This window comes from Ursus maritimus, unplaced genomic scaffold, assembly GCF_017311325.1.
Source record: "Ursus maritimus isolate PB19 unplaced genomic scaffold, ASM1731132v1 scaffold_7, whole genome shotgun sequence".
NCBI classification, from domain to species: Eukaryota; Metazoa; Chordata; class Mammalia; order Carnivora; family Ursidae; genus Ursus; species Ursus maritimus.
In genome coordinates this window covers 30,219,942-30,237,646 of record NW_024426885.1, presented here as the reverse complement: position 1 = coordinate 30,237,646, position 17,705 = coordinate 30,219,942, and the positions used below count along the sequence as shown (strand labels likewise).

The 17,705-nt window shown below is 54.6% G+C and overlaps 1 protein-coding gene across 2 annotated transcripts in view; it reads right to left on the bottom strand.

Annotated features, from left to right (window-relative positions):
- The window catches only part of RRP12 (ribosomal RNA processing 12 homolog), a 42,450-nt gene that overhangs the window by 14,378 nt on the left and 10,367 nt on the right, over positions 1-17,705 (bottom strand). For both annotated transcript variants that reach the window (XM_040624254.1, XM_040624255.1), the window contains 23 exons: positions 16,845-16,928; positions 15,299-15,375; positions 14,694-14,799; positions 14,373-14,489; positions 13,100-13,238; positions 12,864-12,991; positions 11,879-11,977; positions 11,143-11,234; positions 8,936-9,047; positions 8,611-8,708; positions 7,261-7,375; positions 6,111-6,253; positions 5,775-5,896; positions 4,846-4,910; positions 4,594-4,756; positions 3,994-4,148; positions 3,675-3,742; positions 3,028-3,121; positions 2,295-2,453; positions 2,080-2,160; positions 1,750-1,855; positions 1,417-1,524; positions 744-901 (listed from right to left, as the gene is read on the bottom strand). In XM_040624254.1, the coding sequence (XP_040480188.1) occupies positions 744-901; positions 1,417-1,524; positions 1,750-1,855; positions 2,080-2,160; positions 2,295-2,453; positions 3,028-3,121; positions 3,675-3,742; positions 3,994-4,148; positions 4,594-4,756; positions 4,846-4,910; positions 5,775-5,896; positions 6,111-6,253; positions 7,261-7,375; positions 8,611-8,708; positions 8,936-9,047; positions 11,143-11,234; positions 11,879-11,977; positions 12,864-12,991; positions 13,100-13,238; positions 14,373-14,489; positions 14,694-14,799; positions 15,299-15,375; positions 16,845-16,928 (2,589 nt within the window). The remainder of the gene's footprint in view (positions 1-743; positions 902-1,416; positions 1,525-1,749; positions 1,856-2,079; positions 2,161-2,294; positions 2,454-3,027; positions 3,122-3,674; positions 3,743-3,993; positions 4,149-4,593; positions 4,757-4,845; positions 4,911-5,774; positions 5,897-6,110; positions 6,254-7,260; positions 7,376-8,610; positions 8,709-8,935; positions 9,048-11,142; positions 11,235-11,878; positions 11,978-12,863; positions 12,992-13,099; positions 13,239-14,372; positions 14,490-14,693; positions 14,800-15,298; positions 15,376-16,844; positions 16,929-17,705) is intronic.

The following is a 17,705-nucleotide window of genomic DNA, read 5'->3' as shown; positions in this document are numbered from 1 at the left end:
AATAAGTCAAGCAGAGAAAGACAACTATCATATGATTTCTCTCATCTATGGAACATAAGAACTAGGATGATCGGTAGGGGAAGAAAGGGATAAAGAAAGGGGGGGTAATCAGAAGGGGGAATGAAACATGAGAGACTATGGACTATGAGAAACAAACTGAGGACTTCAGAGGGGAGGAGGGTGGGGGAATGGGATAGACCGGTGATGGGTAGTAAGGAGGGCACGTATTGCATGGTGCACTGGGTGTTATACACAACTAATGAATCATCGAGCCTTACATCGGAAACCGGGGATGTACTGTATGGTGACTAACATAATATAATAAAAAAAAAAAAAAAAAAAAAGGGCCCACCAGGGGAGAGCCTGAGAATCAGTTCTGAGCTTTACATTCTGGTCCCAAGGCCACTCTCTCTAGCACTATGACCTGGGAAACTCTCTGGTCTCTGTTTCTCCATCTGTAAAACAAGGTGGCCCTGCCTACTGGCGTTTGGCCTGCAGGGCCCTTGCTTCCGTGGAGGGGGAGGGGGCGGCTCACAAGAGGCAGCCCGGCACCATGCCCCTTCCTCACTCCCACCGGGTATGCATTACCCGACCGGTCCCTTCCAGGGCTCCTGCGGGACCTGTTCCATGAGACAGTGAGCAGCTAAACACGTTTGGAACTTGCTGGCCTTAAGGCTCACTGCCTCCCTGCCGGCAGGCCATAGGCCAAGCTGCCGCCCACCGAGGGGAAGGGGGGCACTTACCACCAGCGGCGCGTGCTTGGCCAGGCGCGCCACATCCATGACGACCACTGCCACCTTGATGAAGCCCAGTGCCGACTTGACCACGTCGCGGGTGCGGGAAGCCAAGAGCAAGCACACGTTCTCCAACAGCTGCTCTACTGTGCTGGTCCCCATGAGACCTGGGGGGGACCAGAGGGCCACTGTCAGAGACGCCTGGGGCCCCATCCGCACCCAAGATCCCTGTCAGGTCACATCAGTTGGGACTAACATTTGGGGCACTTCTGTGTGCCCAGCACGGTCCTAGTCACTCCCCACAGAATACAGCCAACCTGTAAGCAAGTCCTGTTTTTCTCCCCCATGTTAGAGATAAGAAATTGAGGTTCTAAGAGGTCCATAAACTTGCTCAAGGTCTCCCATGGTTGGTAAGAGGCAGAAGCAGGACTAACATCCGGGCCCAGGACCTGACCTCCTCTGATCCACTCTGACAGTGGGACACAAGGCAGCTGCAGGTGGGCAGGAAAGATGACACGTGCAGCAGATGGGACAAGAGGTAGCCAGGCTTGGTTTTGGCTCTTCCTCCTCCCTCAAGGAAGGAAGGTAGTAGCTACCCTGTTCTGATGATGACCTTGTTATGACCTTCTGGGCATTTTCCCACCCTGATGGCTCCCCAGGCCTTCAAGGAAGCACCATTCACCTTTAAACTCAAACAGGAGGTGGGTCAGGGCCAGGATGCTGCAGCTGACCATGGTCACAGCTCCCACGAGGCCAGGGTAGATCAGGACGAGGTAGCGCTGCAGGGCCTCTGGGAGGGTGAGACGAGGACAGTCACACGAAGGCAGAGCCACTCTGCACGCTGCACCTCGGGCCGCCCAGGGAAGGGGATTCCGGCCAGAGAGGAGCAGCCTGCCCGGCTCCAAAGCCAGGCAGCTCCCCCCACCTTTTCTCTTTGGCCAGTGGTTTGGAGGGGTGACTCCCCACGGCCGGTGAGCAGAGCGTCTACCCCAGCCCCGTGTCACCCACACCTCACCTTCTTGGTTTGGGCCAAACCGAAGGAAAGCGTGGCCCATCTCCACCAGCAGGGCAAAAGCGTTCTTCCGAGCACCCACCGACACCTCCTTGGTACACAGGATCACCTGCCCAAACAACCCCTTGAACACGTGCTCCGGAGCTGGCCACCGCAGGACTGGGTGGTGGCCTGAGGCATAAGGGGGCAGGCAGGGGCACCCATGCTCCCAGGCAGAGAACCGAGGCACCCCTGACCCCCATGCTGCTCTCCCCTGAACCTGACAGGTCCTCAGAAGCCACACTCCAAGGAACCCTTCAAGAAACACACACAGCCCCCTCCTGCACCCCTCACCTCCGGGACGAGGGCAGTGATGAACTCCTCATGCTCAGCTGACAGCTTCTTCACAATGTGTATGAGGCACTTCAAACGGGGCTGCAGGGCAGGGGGGAAGGACAGTCAGGCCCCCTCAGTGCCACCTGTGCCCCTCAAGTTCCCTGTCTCGCGGGTGCTCCCCCAGTGGGGCCCATCCTCCCGCGGTCAGCGCATGGCTGCCTTGCAGGCCTCACCCTCTTGGCAGGCGAGGAAGTGCTCCGCAGCGAGTCCAGCAGGGTCGCCTTCAGGTCGTCCAGGTGGCTCTGCACAAAGCGGGCCCCAGGGCCCTGGGGGCTGGCGCACACCTCCTCCAACACCCGGTAGGCCTTCTTCTGTACTCCGTGGGCCTTGCTCTGGGAGGGTGCATGGTGGGCAGGGGTGGGTGAGGAAGGGGACTCCGGGGTCCCCCATCCATCCACCCACCCCCCACTACCACTGTCCAACAACAGTCACAGAACAGCCAACATTAACTGTGACCAGCACCGGGGGAACTCGGGACCAGGGCCTGCCTCTGGAGCTCACGAGATCTGAGAGGGCCGGCAGAGCATGGGTGGGGAGGCTAACGCTGTGCCGGGCAGGGGATGCTGCAGGGAGAGAAGCCACCCCAGCCTCCACCCCATTCCACTCACTGGCCTCAAGTGACGTTCATCCAGCAGCGCGAACTCCAGTGCCTGGCACGCACCAGGGCCCGTGTGCCCGCTCCCCTTTCTAGCTGGACCACTCCCCTCTCCCCTTCTTTGCCTAACTCCTTGCCATCGCAAAGGAACTCTGTTACTCCCCCTAGGACAGCTCTCCTGAGGTTAGGTGGCTCCAACCTGGACTTCTGTGTCCACCCAAATAGTCCAGACACGAAGACCGGTCCCGCCCTTCCAAGGAGTCCCCTTTCCCCAGGTGTGGTCACGCGGGACTCCAGCCTGCGCGGCTCACCTCTAGGTAGGGCCGGATGGTGGAGTACAGCCTGCTGATGGCAGCTTCATCCGCGTGAGGCGCCAAGGCCACGACCAGGTCCAACACAGACAGTCTGCTCAGGGCGGGAGACCAAGGACGGGCTTAGGGGGGCTAGAGAAGGGCACAGACTCAGTGCCTTCTATCTACCGGGCACAGAGTGGGAGAAGTCGGGGTGAGGAGGGCCAGGGGCCCTGAAGGAGCCTGTGAACAAGAATCACAGCTTGCACCCAGTGCAGCCATAAGGAACCAGGTGTGGTTCCAGGGCTTTCTGTGTGTTCAAGCCCTCGGTCCTCACTATAACCCTACTGCAGGTCTATTCTTGTGCCCATTTTCACAGATGAGGACAAAGACAGCACGGGGCACGTAAGTAACTTGTCCAAGGTCACGTATCTTGTAACTAGTGGCGCTGGGATTTGAACCTGGGCAGTGCATCGCCAGGGTCCGCCTCCTTCCTAGCAGGCTCTAATGCCTCTCCAGGAAGAAGGAGCCAGTCAGGCTTCACCACAGAGCTGGGACATTCAATATCTCAAGACTTTCCTAAATAATGCCAGAGAGAAGACACAGGGTTTCTGCTCAACACACCCTCCGGCTCCCTGGGCCGCCCCAGCTCAAGCGGGACATTTTACCTGGTGAAGTCAGAGCTAGTGGAGTCCAGAACCTTCTCACTGGCTTTTTCCAGGAAGCTGTTCACCAACTGGTAGCCCCAAGGGGATGAAAAGGAGGGAGTTGGTAAAGAGAGAAACACGGAGCAGGAGCAGATCGCAGAACTACAGCCCTCCCCACACACACCTCCTTTAGAAGCCTCGCGACCCAGGTGCTGCTGGTATCTGGTGCCCTGTCCCCCAGGTGGCAGAGCCCAAGTGAGCCCTGGAGGGTGGGGCCTTTCCAACACACATACCCCAACACTCCCTCGACAGCATTCCTCCCTCCCCTCCACCAGCTCACCTGAGGGTCTGTAATGGTCAGGTAAGTTTTGACAGTTTCCAGCACAGCCCGGCGAGGGGCTGGGGTGTCTCCGGCTGCAACAGGCTGACCATATAGGTTGAAGAGGATTGGCAGAAAGTTCTTGGCAAAACGGCTCACCTCCACACGGTCAGCCTCTGGCAGAAGGACCAAAGTTTGCATAAAAGGGGCAGGAGTCAACCCCCACCTCAAAGGCTATTAGCGCTGCAGCCCAGAGGCATCCTTTTGGAGGACTCGTGACAGGACCGGGAGCCCATGGATTTGGGGCTTCTCTGGGACAAGAGGTGCCCCCATGCTCTATGCTCCTTCATGGCTCTGTCCTGTGGGTCAGCCAAGAGCCAGCCACATGATACAGCTCTTAACATGGATTGGACAACACCCTGCTGCTGTCAGCACAGTGCGAGTAAAAAGAGAAAAGGGGCAGCTTTCAGTGTCCTACTAACTCCTTAGGGTCCCCAGCAGAAGCCCCAGGTCCTTGCAAAGCAATAGCTATGGCTCAGGCAGTGTGGCATAGCAGGCCAGGAAACCTGGCCCATCGCAACCATCCCCCTCCTCGCCTCCGGCCCCAGAGCCCACACATACCCGCCTCGCAGCCCTTGGTGATGAGGGTGCGCAGGGCCTGGCACACGGTGACCCTCAGGTCCGGGCGCTCACTGATGGCTGTGCCCAGTGTCCGCGCCAGCCCTTTGAAGGAGGCGGCCACGTCCGTGGGCCTTGTGCAGAACCCAGGCAGGAGGGTCCAGATCTGGGGAGGGGGGATGGTCACGAAGAGTGATGCCCAGCAACTCAGGCCCCTGGGCCATCCAACCCACGTCCCTCTGGCTGATCCCCTACCTGCCACTGGAGCGTATCGTAGATCTTGGACTCCACCGTCCTGCCCGCCTGCGCCAGATCCATTGCTGCGTGTGACACAAGGACACGGTGGGACCCCGGGCACCCTTCGGGCCAGTGGGCCTCATTTTTACCAAACCCAAAAGCCCAATAATGAGGAAAGGAATGTGGGTGATTTCTCCCTCCCCACAAATTGAAACATAGTACTTGTTCATTCTAAAAAAATGTGAAAGAGCTACATAAAACACGCAGTGGATGTCTCCTCGTAATCTTACGCCCCCAGGGATAGCCGCGACCTCTTTTGACTCCTTTACATTTCTTTAAACACACACGTTTTTAAGAATATAAACAGGACTGTGCTATACACATACCGTTCCGAAACCTGGTTTTACCCGACAATAAGGAGGCTAAGCGGTAGGCTGTGCGCGTGCCTACTGCATTCTGCGCTCGCACGGCAATTAGCGCTCTGAGTCCAGAGGAGGAGCACGCCCAGAGGAGTGCATCAACCCCCCCAAAGTCACCCAACTGTGGTGTGGCTCTGCTGAGATCTGAATCTAATCCGTCCAATTCGCCATCTCCTAAATATGCCCGTTCCCGCGTAAGGCTTCCCTCTCTCCACGGTGGGGCTTTATCATAACTAAGTTCAGCAGAACTCTACTGAGGAACACGTAGGTTGTGTCACATTTTTACTAGGAAGGGCTCTGCATACATATAAGTTGTTGCGTACTTGTCTAATTATCTCCTCAGTAAGAGAGGAGGCCATCGCTGGCCTGCCTGGCGGTGCCTCTAAGCAAAGTGAGGGACAGCCTCCCTGAGGAAGGCCCTCAAGCACTGGCTGGCCACCTGCCTGGCAGAGGGACTCTGCCCAATGTCCTAGGAGCCCTTCCTGACCCCTTCTAGCCAAGGCTCCAGGACTAAGGTGGGGCCCATACCTTTGCTCTTCAGGGTGGTAGCCAAGGGTAAGAAATAGGTGGTGAAGAAACCAAGCCGCGTTTCCCGGACGTGGTCCCGGATGACAGGCAGCAGCCAGCTCCGTGGGAAATCCAGATTCTCCCTGGGGGGAGGCAGGGAGGGCCCGGTGAGGGCAGCAAACCCAGCAGCACATGGCCCGCCAAGCCGAGGAGCAGCTCCAGCCCTGCTGTGTCCTCTCCCGCTCACCCCCACGCAACACACAGAGACTTGCCGCAAAGGGCGAACACCTTGCTAAAGGAGAACAAGCCGCTGGCTCCCCCGGGGCTCATAAGGAAGCCAGCCCAAGGCGCACTTACTCAGAGCCATCAATTTCCAAAGGCACAGCCTCTAAAACCACCTCAGGGCCCATGCTGGCCACCGCGGCCCCCACTGCCTGATCCAGAGCTGCCGTGTGAGGGAAATGGGGGGAGAGGCGCAGGTCACACAGGGACTGGAGGCACTGGAGCAAAGAGACACGAGACGGTCCATCAAGGCGTGCTCACAGAGCAGGCACCCATAGCTGAGTCTGGGCCAAAGTCTCCAAGAGGGTCAGGTCAAGAGCACAGGCCCACGTTAAGCTCTAGGCCAGAGATCACAAACCAATAGCCAAATAACCCACTGAGAAGTCTCACCCCTCCCCAATATCCTAAGAACTAAAAAAATTCTGTATTTATTAGTAACGGAAAAATCAGATTTCGTATACAAACATACATTTCCAGTTTGTCTTGAAAAATGGGAAACTCTGGCAAAGGGAAAAGACACACTCACGTGGGACAATTATCCAATCAGTAGACGCTGAGGAGTGGAAGCCCCCCAAGACAGAGCTGTGCCCTCTGGCCCACCACAGCCCCCCAGACCGCCCCCAGGGCCTCACTTGTAGGAAGCCAAGTTCATCAATCTAACCTATTGGGGGCCAGGCTTCTTGAGGAAGCCATTGCTGTCCCAGGGTGGCTCCTTTCTTCCCACCAACAATGGTGGGAGTCAGCGAAGGCCCCATGAGGCCGGGAGCTGCTGATGAGGGGTCTGGAGCCTCCCTCCCCAGCTGGGGAGGATCCCAAGGGGATCCCTGATCCTTAAATGGTTGACTCTGGGCTGCAGTATCTCCCTGGGACCTAAGGCTACTTAAAACACTATAATCCCTTGTTACAGGAAATTCAGAGAATTAAAAACGAAAGAAAGGGGTAGAGGTGAGGGAGAGTCACAGTGGTTTCCTACTCAAAGCCATCCACTCCAGCCAGGACTAGTGAGCAGTTACTGGCCGAGGCACCAGCGGAGGTCCCACCCCTCTTTTTGTTTCTCCCATGTTGGCTCAGACACCTTCCTGGAGACAGAGTGGCTGTGGGTGCCATTGGGGGTGTAACCTGGGGTAAAGTGCAGAAGTAACAGACATGTGACCACTCTAAGAGCCCACAGTCCAACAGCCCAGTCGCCACCTCCTGCCCTGGCCCCAGCAGCTCTGCAGCTCACCTTCTTCATCACAGGATGGGCCTGCTTCCCACATGCCTGGAAGAAGACACACAGCAGCTGCAACACGCAGCTCCACGCCGCGTGGAATTTGTACGTCAGGCCTTCCTCCACTGCCCTGCCACGGGAACAGACAGTCAGGGCCAAGCTCATGCTCACCTGGGCCGCAGTCAGGAAGTCAATGGCTGCCACCATGGGCTACAGACCACCAGCTGGCCAGTAAGCATGGAGCCCCAGGAAAGGCCAAGGGGGAGAGCTAGCATTTTTGATGCAGCCCCTGTGCTGAGTTTCATTTATGTAATCCTACTGCTTAAAGAAAATTCTGAGATACAGTGTTTCTTCCATCTTCAGATTGGGACACTGAGACCCAGAGAGATGAAAAAACCTGCCAGGGTCACTGTGCTAGTGGCCATACTGGGCCTCCAAAGCCCATGCTTGGTCACCGTCTCATGCTTTCCCGATCTGACCCAAGATGCGATGCCAGGGTAGAGGAGGTGGTCTGGGCTGAGTGGGGAGCGCGGCACCAGGCTGGCTCTACCTCCCAGCCTCCTGGAGATTTGAGGCAAGAATGGCCAATAGGGGTGAATGTGGGGAAATGGGTGAGCTAGAGGTGGGGGTGGCTCTGTTTCTGAGTTTTCCTGAAACTTCATCATAGATGCATCCACAGGTGACAGGCCCATTTCTTCACAAGGAGCAGTACCCAAAGCACCACACCTTGGAGCCGAGCACACAGACCCAGAGGAGACACCACGGATCCTAGCTCCTTTCCTGGGACCACTCCGGTGTCTGTGGTGCCCCGAGGCTCCTCGCTGGCTGCAGAGAGGGCGAGGATGGTCAGTGGCCATGTCTGTGAATGGCTGCTCTTGCAGGTGTGGAGGGCAGCACAGCACGTGAACAAGAGTGGGCTGTGCTGTCAGGCCGCCACTTCCTAGTTGGGTGACCTCAGCTTGCCCATCTTTAAAGTGGGGGTCAGTACATATCTCCTAAAACCACAAAGACTAATAGTAGTTTTTACTCACTGAGTGTTTTACTACGTGCCGGATACAGTTCAGAGAACTTTACACACACTCCCTCATTTAATCCTCACCTCCATCAATCACCTTCGACTGATGAGGACCCTGGGGTATTTAGACATGGAGGACATGGAAGAACTTGCCCCAGATGACTGGCTGAGTCCACACTCATGAGCATCACATGAAGGCACCTGGAATGTGGCCGGTGCTCGAATCAACAGCAGCTGCTCTGGCACTGCGCACGTGCCCACAGTAAGTGACAAGTGGAACACATGTCATTACAAGGAACTTTCTAGAATGTACAATTTATTCCCTCCTAACATGGATGTTATGTTCTTACCTGAACATCTTGGAGACATACTGGGCAGGACCGGAGGCTGAAGAGGTCACAAAGCCAATGCTGGCCATGTGGGGAGCGACACATTCCTTCAGGATCTCCTACAAAAAGAGGCCACAGCTGTCTGGGCCTAAGGCAGCCTCCCAGCACCACTCAGCCCTCCTAGCAAAAGTGACTGCTTTTGGACACTTCTAGGAAGCTGATCCCCACCCTGAGAACCTCCTCCCCAGATACAGCTGGAGGTCTAGGGCGAGCTCCAGAAGAGACAGGGCAGCCAGTAGAACCCTCTGTACTCTCTGCTTCCCCCCCAAAGTCGGGGCTGGGCTACCTGAAGGCTCTGAGTGGCAGCTGTCACCACCTGCGAGTGCGGGGAGAGGAGGCAGGTGGTTGCAGTTCCAAAGAAGCGAGGGAGGTGGCCCAGCCCCAGGTCCCGCTGCAGTCTGTGAAGACAAGACTTCTGTGGGACCTGGTCCTGGGCCTTGGGGACCCACATGGCCCAGGTCCAACGACAGTCATTGATCTGCAGGGTTCTACAAGGCCCTTCTAGTGGGCAATTTTAAAAAGTGCTATCATGCGGGGCGCCTGGGTGGCACAGTGGTTAAGCGTCTGCCTTCGGCTCAGGGCGTGATCCCGGCGTGATGGGATCGAGCCCCACATCAGGCTCCTCCACTATGAGCCTGCTTCTTCCTCTCCCACTCCCCCTGCTTGTGTTCCCTCTCTCGCTGGCTGTCTCTATCTCTGTCAAATAAATAAATAAAATCTTTAAAAAAAAAGTGCTATCATGCAAGTTAATAGCCACATGTGGTAAAAAAATTCAAGTACGTCTTCAGAATACAAAATAAAGACTACACTTTCTTTATCATAACATTTTTCTCCCAGACTGACCTTCAGATGTACTTTCAGGAGGAAAATCAAGGTTAAGTTTCTCAAATACTCTTCCAGAAGGTGCTACACACGTACAAATGTAGAAAGTAATGTATGCTAACGTCTATGTAACACTTTTCATATGCCAAGCACTGATATAACATGCATTCATTCATTTACATCTTGTGACAACTGAGATTAAGTCCTATGACTTAATTTATTTTAAGTGGGGAACCTGAGGCCCAGAAAAGTAACTTGCCCAAGGCCACGTTGCGAGTGGGAGGGCGGAGTCAGGATTCACACCCTGGTAGTCTCACTCCAGAGTACAGAGTACGCAGAGTCACACCATCCACGCCCTTCTCAATACGTGCTGGGGGTCTCTCTGTGTCAGGAGGTACCCCTCTACTTCAGTAACTCCTAACGGCTGCATGGTACCTCACTGTATACTGACGAGTCCTCTCCTCAGACACATTTAGGTTGTGTTTGGTTTCCAGGTTTTTTTGCTGTTACCTATAGCATTACAACAAACAGCGTGGGACGTATACCGTGGCACAACTGTGGGAGGCTTGCCGGCAGGATTAATCCTGAGAAGTGGAGGCGGCGCCTGGGTGGCTCAGTCAGTTGAGTGTCTGACCTCAGCTCAGGTCATGATCTCAGGGTCCTGGGATGGAGTCCGGCTCCATGCTCAGCAGGGAGTCTGCTTCTCCCTCTCCCTCTGCCCCCTCCCCCACTCTCTCTCAAATAAATAAAATCTTAAAAAAAAAAAAAAAATCCTGAGAAGTGGAGAATAAGGTTATTTTGCCATTTTCTGGCACCTCCAGGTAAAAGGTGGATGGTGCAGGAAAAGGAAGTGGGCCGGGCAGACCTGGGCTGGAGACCTGCCTTTGCTTCTTAGCAGCGGCATGACCAGGTACCTCACGGTGCCTCCGTTTCTGGCTCATGACAAAGGCTAGGACCTTCCTCCTGGGGTGGCTATGATGAGTGAGGTGAACCATGATAGAATGCACTCAGCACGGGGCTGGAGAGAGCAGGCCGACAGGAGCCCTTCAGCAGACGGGAGGGCCGACACAGCATGGTGGGGCCCCAGAGCCCTCAGAAACCCTCATTCCAGGCACAGCGCAAGTTACCAACTGATACACGTATTTTCTTCTCAGCCTTATTCTGGAAAAGTGGAATTATCAAGTGGCTACTATGAAATGGCGAAGCTCACATGTGAGTGTTCTCACAGACACAGAGCAGACACTGGGTTTGCAGGACTGTAACCCCAGAGGAGGGAACTGTTAACCCAGGTGGGGAGAGGGGGGAAGCCACAGAAAAGTGCATGAGATCATCTGAGAAGGAAGCCAACCATACAGGATTCAGTCAGGGGGTGACAAGAATCAGAATGGAACTCGGGCCCCACCCCCCAGGCCCCAGTGTGGTATGCTTAGCCCACCTTGCTGCTCCTTACAGCTCACTGGTAACTGCTCTGGCAGGAAAGCACTAGCCCTGGCTGACACAGGCCACGCTATCCTGCCCTGTGCCTCAGAACCAGAGCTGGCCTACAGCACACTTGACAAGGAGATACTGCCACCCATCTCCAGCTTCCGGCTCGCGTCCCTCCCATCTGCACCGCAGAGCTGGTGGTCTGGCTACAGCCCTGGGCCTGGGGCACCCCTCCACCACACCTACCTGACCAGGTTGATGTGGGCTTTCTCCATGACCTTAAGCCAGGCCAGCAGGGGTTGTAAGTCATTCTCACTGGGAACGTAGTCATATAAGGCCTAGAGGTAGGACAGGGAATAAGCAGGGCACTGAGCAAGTGCCTCGCTGAGGCCTAACGACAGTGACCCCTTCCCATCTCCAAACACCAGCATGTCCCAGTGACAGGCCTGCACATGTGGCCCTGGAACTCACAGGCCCCTTGGTCTTCCCAGGTCCTGTCTTTCCTATTTCATGAAACCCTTCCAATTCTGCTCCTATGGGGTCAAAGTCTCTAGAAGCAATTGAGTAACACTTGGGTCACACAACCCTTTGGATCTCACAAAAGCCACAGAGCCTTTCTCTGGAAAAATGTACACGGGCACACATATGCACATTTTGCAAACAATCTGGGGGATGTTTATGCCCCCTTTCCCCAAATCCATCCAGGGATCCCTAAATTTGAGAGCCTCTGCTCAAGGTATGGGTTATACCATGAGACCATGCTGAAACAGTTTATTAAGTTAACTAAGTGAAGAGTCAGAGCCCCCATCTCCTGTGGACACTGATGTGGCTTTGGTGGCTCCTAGCTCCTAGCTGCCTGCTTCCTGTCTACTTGTGTACTAGCCTCCTCCACTGGGTCAGTCCAGTCAGCCCACTCAAGCTCACTCTCTACGTAGGCCCCCTGCACCCCAGCACTGCCATCCCCTCCACCATCAGGCCTCACCGTGATGATCTGGGCATTGAGCTCCGCTGACAGGGTGCCCAGGCTGGGCTTGGCGTGGAAGAGGCTGTGGAAGGCCTGCATGGCACAGGCTGTCACCAACTGGAGAGGACATGTAGGCTTAGTGGGGGGCCGCAGAGCCCATGGCTGCCCTGGGCTCCTCAACCTCCGACTCCAGCCGGTGGGCTGGGGAGAGACCCAGGCCCCTGACCTCAAGCAAGCCCCCCCACACCTGGACACTCAGAGGACTGTCACTTTGAAGGCTTGGCAGCTACTAAAAAATTTTTAAATGATTTAAACAAAGATAATAGAAACATGAACCAGATGTTTTTAAAAGAATGCGCTATAAAAGCAGGCTGTAAGTGGTGGGCAGGCTAGAACTATGGCTGTATTTTCACAGGTTTTTATCTACGTTTGTTTATCCAAAAAAAAAAAAAAAAAAGTCTGAAAGGATACACAGCAAATTGTTCTGAACGGGTTTTTCCTTCTAAACGATGATCATGTTATTTATATAATAGATATTTTAAAATACGCACGCGAACAAACACTACAAGAGGATATACAAAGATTAACAGAACTGTGCTAGCATGACAGAAATGCAGGGGGGGGATCACTTTATGTATTAAAGTTGCTGTTCCGATTTGTTAGTAAATAAGCAAAAAAAAAAAAAAAAAGAAAGAAAGAAAGAAAGAAAAAAAGAAAACAAACCTATGACAGAGCTCGAGCAGGGACGGCAGCCCCCTTCCCCGACCTGATCCCCAAGGTCAGCTCCCAAAGGGACCACGACCCTGAAGATAGCCTGGTCTATCTGACGCCAAGGATGGCCGGCGTCCTTGGTCATAAGCAAGAGCAGGGCTGGGGTGGGGAGACCCCAGGCCCTGCTTCTGGCCAGACCAGCACATTCCCAAGCATCAGCACCATGGGGCCTGGGGTCTCAAGTTCAGCCCGCCACCCCAGCATGCTCCTCTAGCTCCTGGGCTGAGCTCACCACGTGGCTCAAGGTCATGACCCTGAGGAGAGTCTCGCTGCAGCTCTTCACCAGGCCTTCCGGGAAGCAGGGAAGCACGTCCTTCAGCAGCGTCAGCATGTGCAGCGTGGTGGTGGCCTCCTTGGAGCCTGGCAGACAAGAGGGAGCTGAGCCTCCAGCCCACCCTCTGCAGTGAGCCCCATCCTCCCAGGCTGGCCTTGGCCCCCACCCGCCCTGCTGGCGACCTGGCTCCCCACCTCCAGCCTTCTCAATCTCCTGGATGCAGAACTTGGCGGTGGAAACAGCAGCAGGATGATGGGCAGGCGCTTTTTCACCAAACATGAACTCACTGCCCTTGAGGACCGAGCACACTCCATGCTGGGCAGCTTTCCGGATCTGAGGGGCGAGGAGAGGGGGCCGGGCCCGGGTCAACACGTGCCCGGCAGCACTGACGGCACTGACGGCCTCCCCCACGGCCGATGCCGTACCCAGGCCTGCCTGTGTGCAGACTCCTGAGCTGGGCAGTGAGACAAAGCTCGGCTCCGACCCCTGCTCTCCCGCTAGCTCCCCAAACGGCCTTGAGCAGGCCAATCACTTCGTCTCCGAGCTACGGCGTCCTCCTCTTTACTCCAGGGGTCGGGTCAGTCACCCGCAATACCAAGTGTCACCGAGCCAGGCACTGTTCTCGGGGCTGGCAGTCTGGCAGTGACCAGAGCAAACAATTCACACTCTGCTTGGCAGGCAGAAAACAAACACATGTACACCAGAAGGTAAAAGTGCTTTGCAGACAGTCCAGCAAGGGTTATTACTTTTTACACAGTAGTCAGGCAAGTGTCACTCCAGTGAAGTGACACTGCAGTAGAGACCTGACGAAAGTGCAGGAAAGGCCTTGTGAATACACATGGAAGGAGGCAGTTCCCCCACCTGGGGAAGTGTGCTGAGCACGCTGAACGGCTGTGGACTGCTGCTGCTGTGTGCTATTACGTGCTCCCTGCCCTACATTTCAGGAGGAAATGGGGTGGCTGACCACCATTTGCGGAGCGCCTGCTCTAAGCCAGGAACGGTGCCAGCCTGTGAGGGACACTGGAGTCGCCCCACACCCGGGCAGCGAGGCTGGTACTACTAGCCCTACTTTCCCGCTAGGAAAGCGAGGCTTGGAGAGCTTAAGTAACTTGCCCAAGGTCATAGCACAAGCAGTGAACGCAGTATCCAACTGCGGTCTGAGAGACTCCGAAGCCCCACTCTGCCCCTTCCTGCCACTGCAGCTAAACTTGTCACCGACCAATGAGGCAGCAGGGACTCAGGAGGGCCTGACCGTGAACACCCCTTCTGCAAGATGAGGAGCTGCCTCTCACCTTCTAGGACTAAGCAAATAAGGCGTCAGAGGCAAGAAGTAAACCTCGGGGCAAGAGCCCAGCCCTCAGGGCAACCTCCCCTACTCCCCTTACTCAGACACGCCAGCCCCAGCCCACTTACTAGAATGGCTGCCCCCCCCCCCCAGCCCTTACTCTGGGGGCCCAGCAGCCTCACCTTGGGCTTCGGGTGCACCGTGAAGCTCAGCAGCCCATGGTACACCTGCAGGGTCACAGGATAGCTCCAGGCCTCCAGGTCCTGCTTCCGCAGAAGGGTGGCCAGACAGGAGAGGACCTTGAAGAGAGAGGCAGAGTCTCTCAGCTTCACCTGCTTCAGCCAGGTGGGAAAAGAGCCCAGGTTCTCACCAATTCCAGAAAATCACACAGGGATCCATCTGAGGTCCATAGTGCCTATACCCCTCCCAGAGAGGAGCCAAGCTCTGGCCAAACCCGCGGGGCTCTGGAAGATGGCAGCGGGGAAACAGACCCAGACACTCACCCATCGGAGGGCAGAGGTGGAGCCACTGTTGGTCTGGGCCGACATGATGTCCATGAAGGCTTTGGAGGTATCAGAAAACTTCTTAATGAGCACTGGACTGGGCACGCTGTTGGGGGGGAGAAGAGAGACCCTCAGAACCCCGAGGGGCTTTCTGGAGCAGCTGGAGCAGGCCCAGCCCTGGTGTGAAGGAGGAAGCGAGACACAGGGAGGCAGTGCTGGCCCAGTCACTCAGCAAGCGAGCGAGAGTCAGGACAGGAGCCCACCCTTCCTGGCACACTTCAGTGTGCTTTCCGTGGCCCCTGGGCTCTGCGCCTCCTCCCTTCTCCACTACCCGTTCCCCACTACCCTGAGATGGACCCTCACTAGCTCAGCTCAGTCCTCTCCGACCTCGCCCCACCTGCAGGCCTCCAGGTACCCTCTGCCAACAGCCCAGCCCTCCTGCCCCACTCACCACAGCAGGGCCGCCCCTTCCCAGGCCCCAGCTCTCACACTCTGTACGATATCCCAAGCCACCCCGGGAGCCTCGTGTTGAAGAACGCCATCTGAAACTTAACAGTTCCCTTCTCCCCAAGAGACTCTGGGTTCAGACCAGGGGCAGGACTCACCGCTTCAGGACAAGGTTCAGCAGGTAAGCGACAGCAGCCAGCGACTCGGGGGACTCCACTGCCTCCACTGTTGTCATCTGAGGGCCAGACCGCAGGGGGTGAATGGGAAGTGTGTCAGCTGGGCAGACGAGGTGCTGGGGCCACCATGTGCCCAGCAGGATGGTGGTGACCAAAAACACTGGCGTCAGAGGTTCAAATCCTGGCTCTGCCACAGTCTGACTTTGGGCTAGCAACTGAACCTTTCTGGGATTCAGCTTCCTCACTTATAAAACAGAAATAATAAGTTGTAGGTTTCACCAAATTCATATGTGTCAATCACCACACTGCCTGGCACGTAATAAAGACCACGTATTCCTGTCTAACTTACTTCACTATTCTACACAGGGGTTGGAAGGCTTTTTCTGTGAAGGGCCAGATAATAAATATTTTAGGCTCTGCAGGCCATATATGGTCTCGGTTGCATATTCTTTTGTGTGTGTTTGAACAATCCTTTAAAAATGTAAAAACCAGGGATGCCTAGGTGGCTCAGTCGGTTAAGCAGATGCCTTTGGCTCAGGTCATGATCCCAGGGACGTGGGATCGAGTCCCACATCGGGCTCCCTGGGCATCGGGGAGCCTGCTTCTCCCTCTGCCTGCTGCTCCCCCTACTAGCATGGTCGCATGCTCACGTGCTCTCTCTGACAAATAAATAAATAAATAAAATCTTTTTTTAAAAAAATGTAAAAACCATTCTTAGCTCTCAGGCTGTACAAAAACAGGCCATGGATCAGATTATTCCCATGTGCCGCAGTCTGCCAACGCCTGTGCCAGAGTAGCGGTTCTCAAACTTTTACACCCTTAGAATTTGTTGAAGATTCTCCAAAGAGGTTTGTTTACATAGTTGATATCTACTGATACTTAACACCTTAAAAACTAAAACTGATAAATTTTTAAAATAGAAGCATATGAAAGCATGATTAGCTGTTGAAATAATGTCATCAGATATGAGGTAACTTCTGGAAAACTCCATGGTACATTCATGAGAGAATGAGAGTGAAAAGGCAAATGATGGTCTAGTATTGTTATGAAAATAATTTTGATAGCCCACGAACCCCAGAAAAGGGTCTCAGGACCACCCCTTCCCCCAACGTCCCCCCAGCCTCACTTTGCCAACCATTTTTCTAGAGGATCCCCTGGGCCTAACTCAGCTCCACGGATCAGGGAAAAAAACAACAGCAATAACCAGAGTAGTGGATTTTTGTTCCGTAAGGATAGTGCAGCAAATGCCACCAGCTTTACCAAGTCGCCACCTGAGAATGAATGAAGCACTCTTTTTTTTTTTTTTTTTTTTTAAAGTAATCTCTACATCCAATATGGGGCTTGAACTCATAGCCCAAGATATCAAGAGTTGTATGCTTTTCCAACTGAGCCAGCCAGGCGCCCCTGAAGCACTTTCACCTATCCAAGGATGTCCTGCTCTATCTCCTCACGCCAGGGGCAGGTCTTCTGCCTCCAGCTGGAATAGCCCGCTGTTCTGGACACCCACTCCCAAGTCACACCTACTCACCAGCGCAGCGAAGTACTCAGTCTCTGTCTCCTTCCCTCCCTGGGAGCGAATCACCTCGGTGACGGCAGCCAGAACGGCACAGATCTGCATGTAAGGGAGAAGGCACCGCTGGCATCTATTTTAGATCGAATCCCGTCCCTGGGCTGGCCTCTTTTCCTTACTCCCTCACAAACTATTCTCCTGACACAGCCTAGAGACGGACAAGAGGAACTACATTCAAACCCAGGCGTACACACCATTAAGGCCCAGCAAATAGGCAGACAAGTTTGCCCAAACTCCGCCTCTAAGTCTCTGTGCCTTATACGAACACCTGCACAAAACTGTGCTCACATGTGTGCTCACTGCAGCAACAAACTGGAACACAGCAGCCAGCAACAGAGGACTGATAAAGTACTATTACTGCATAATAAGGAATGACTGACTGGAATACTATAGGACTATTGAAAAGAATGAGGAACAATGCTATATTCGTTTAGAACCACTGTTCAGTGGGGCAAAAACTGCAGGACATTTCATATAAAACATAATCTGTAGGCCTAAATAAAAAAATATACCAAAAAGCCTAGAACAGTAACGTTCATAAGAGGCTACTGAGCACCCAGAACATAGCTGGTGTGACTGAAGAACTGAATCTTTCATTTGTAAATTTTAAATTTAAAAATGAATACTTGAGGGGCACCTGGGTGGCTCAGTCAGTTAAGCGTCTGCCTTCTGCTCAGGTCATGATCCTGGGGTCCTGGGATGGAGCCCAGAGTGGGGAGCCCGCTTCTCCCTCTGCCCCTCCCCCTCTTTCGTGCATAAGCACACATGCACTTTCTCAAATAAACAAAATCTTTTAAAAAAAATGAATACTCGATCTAG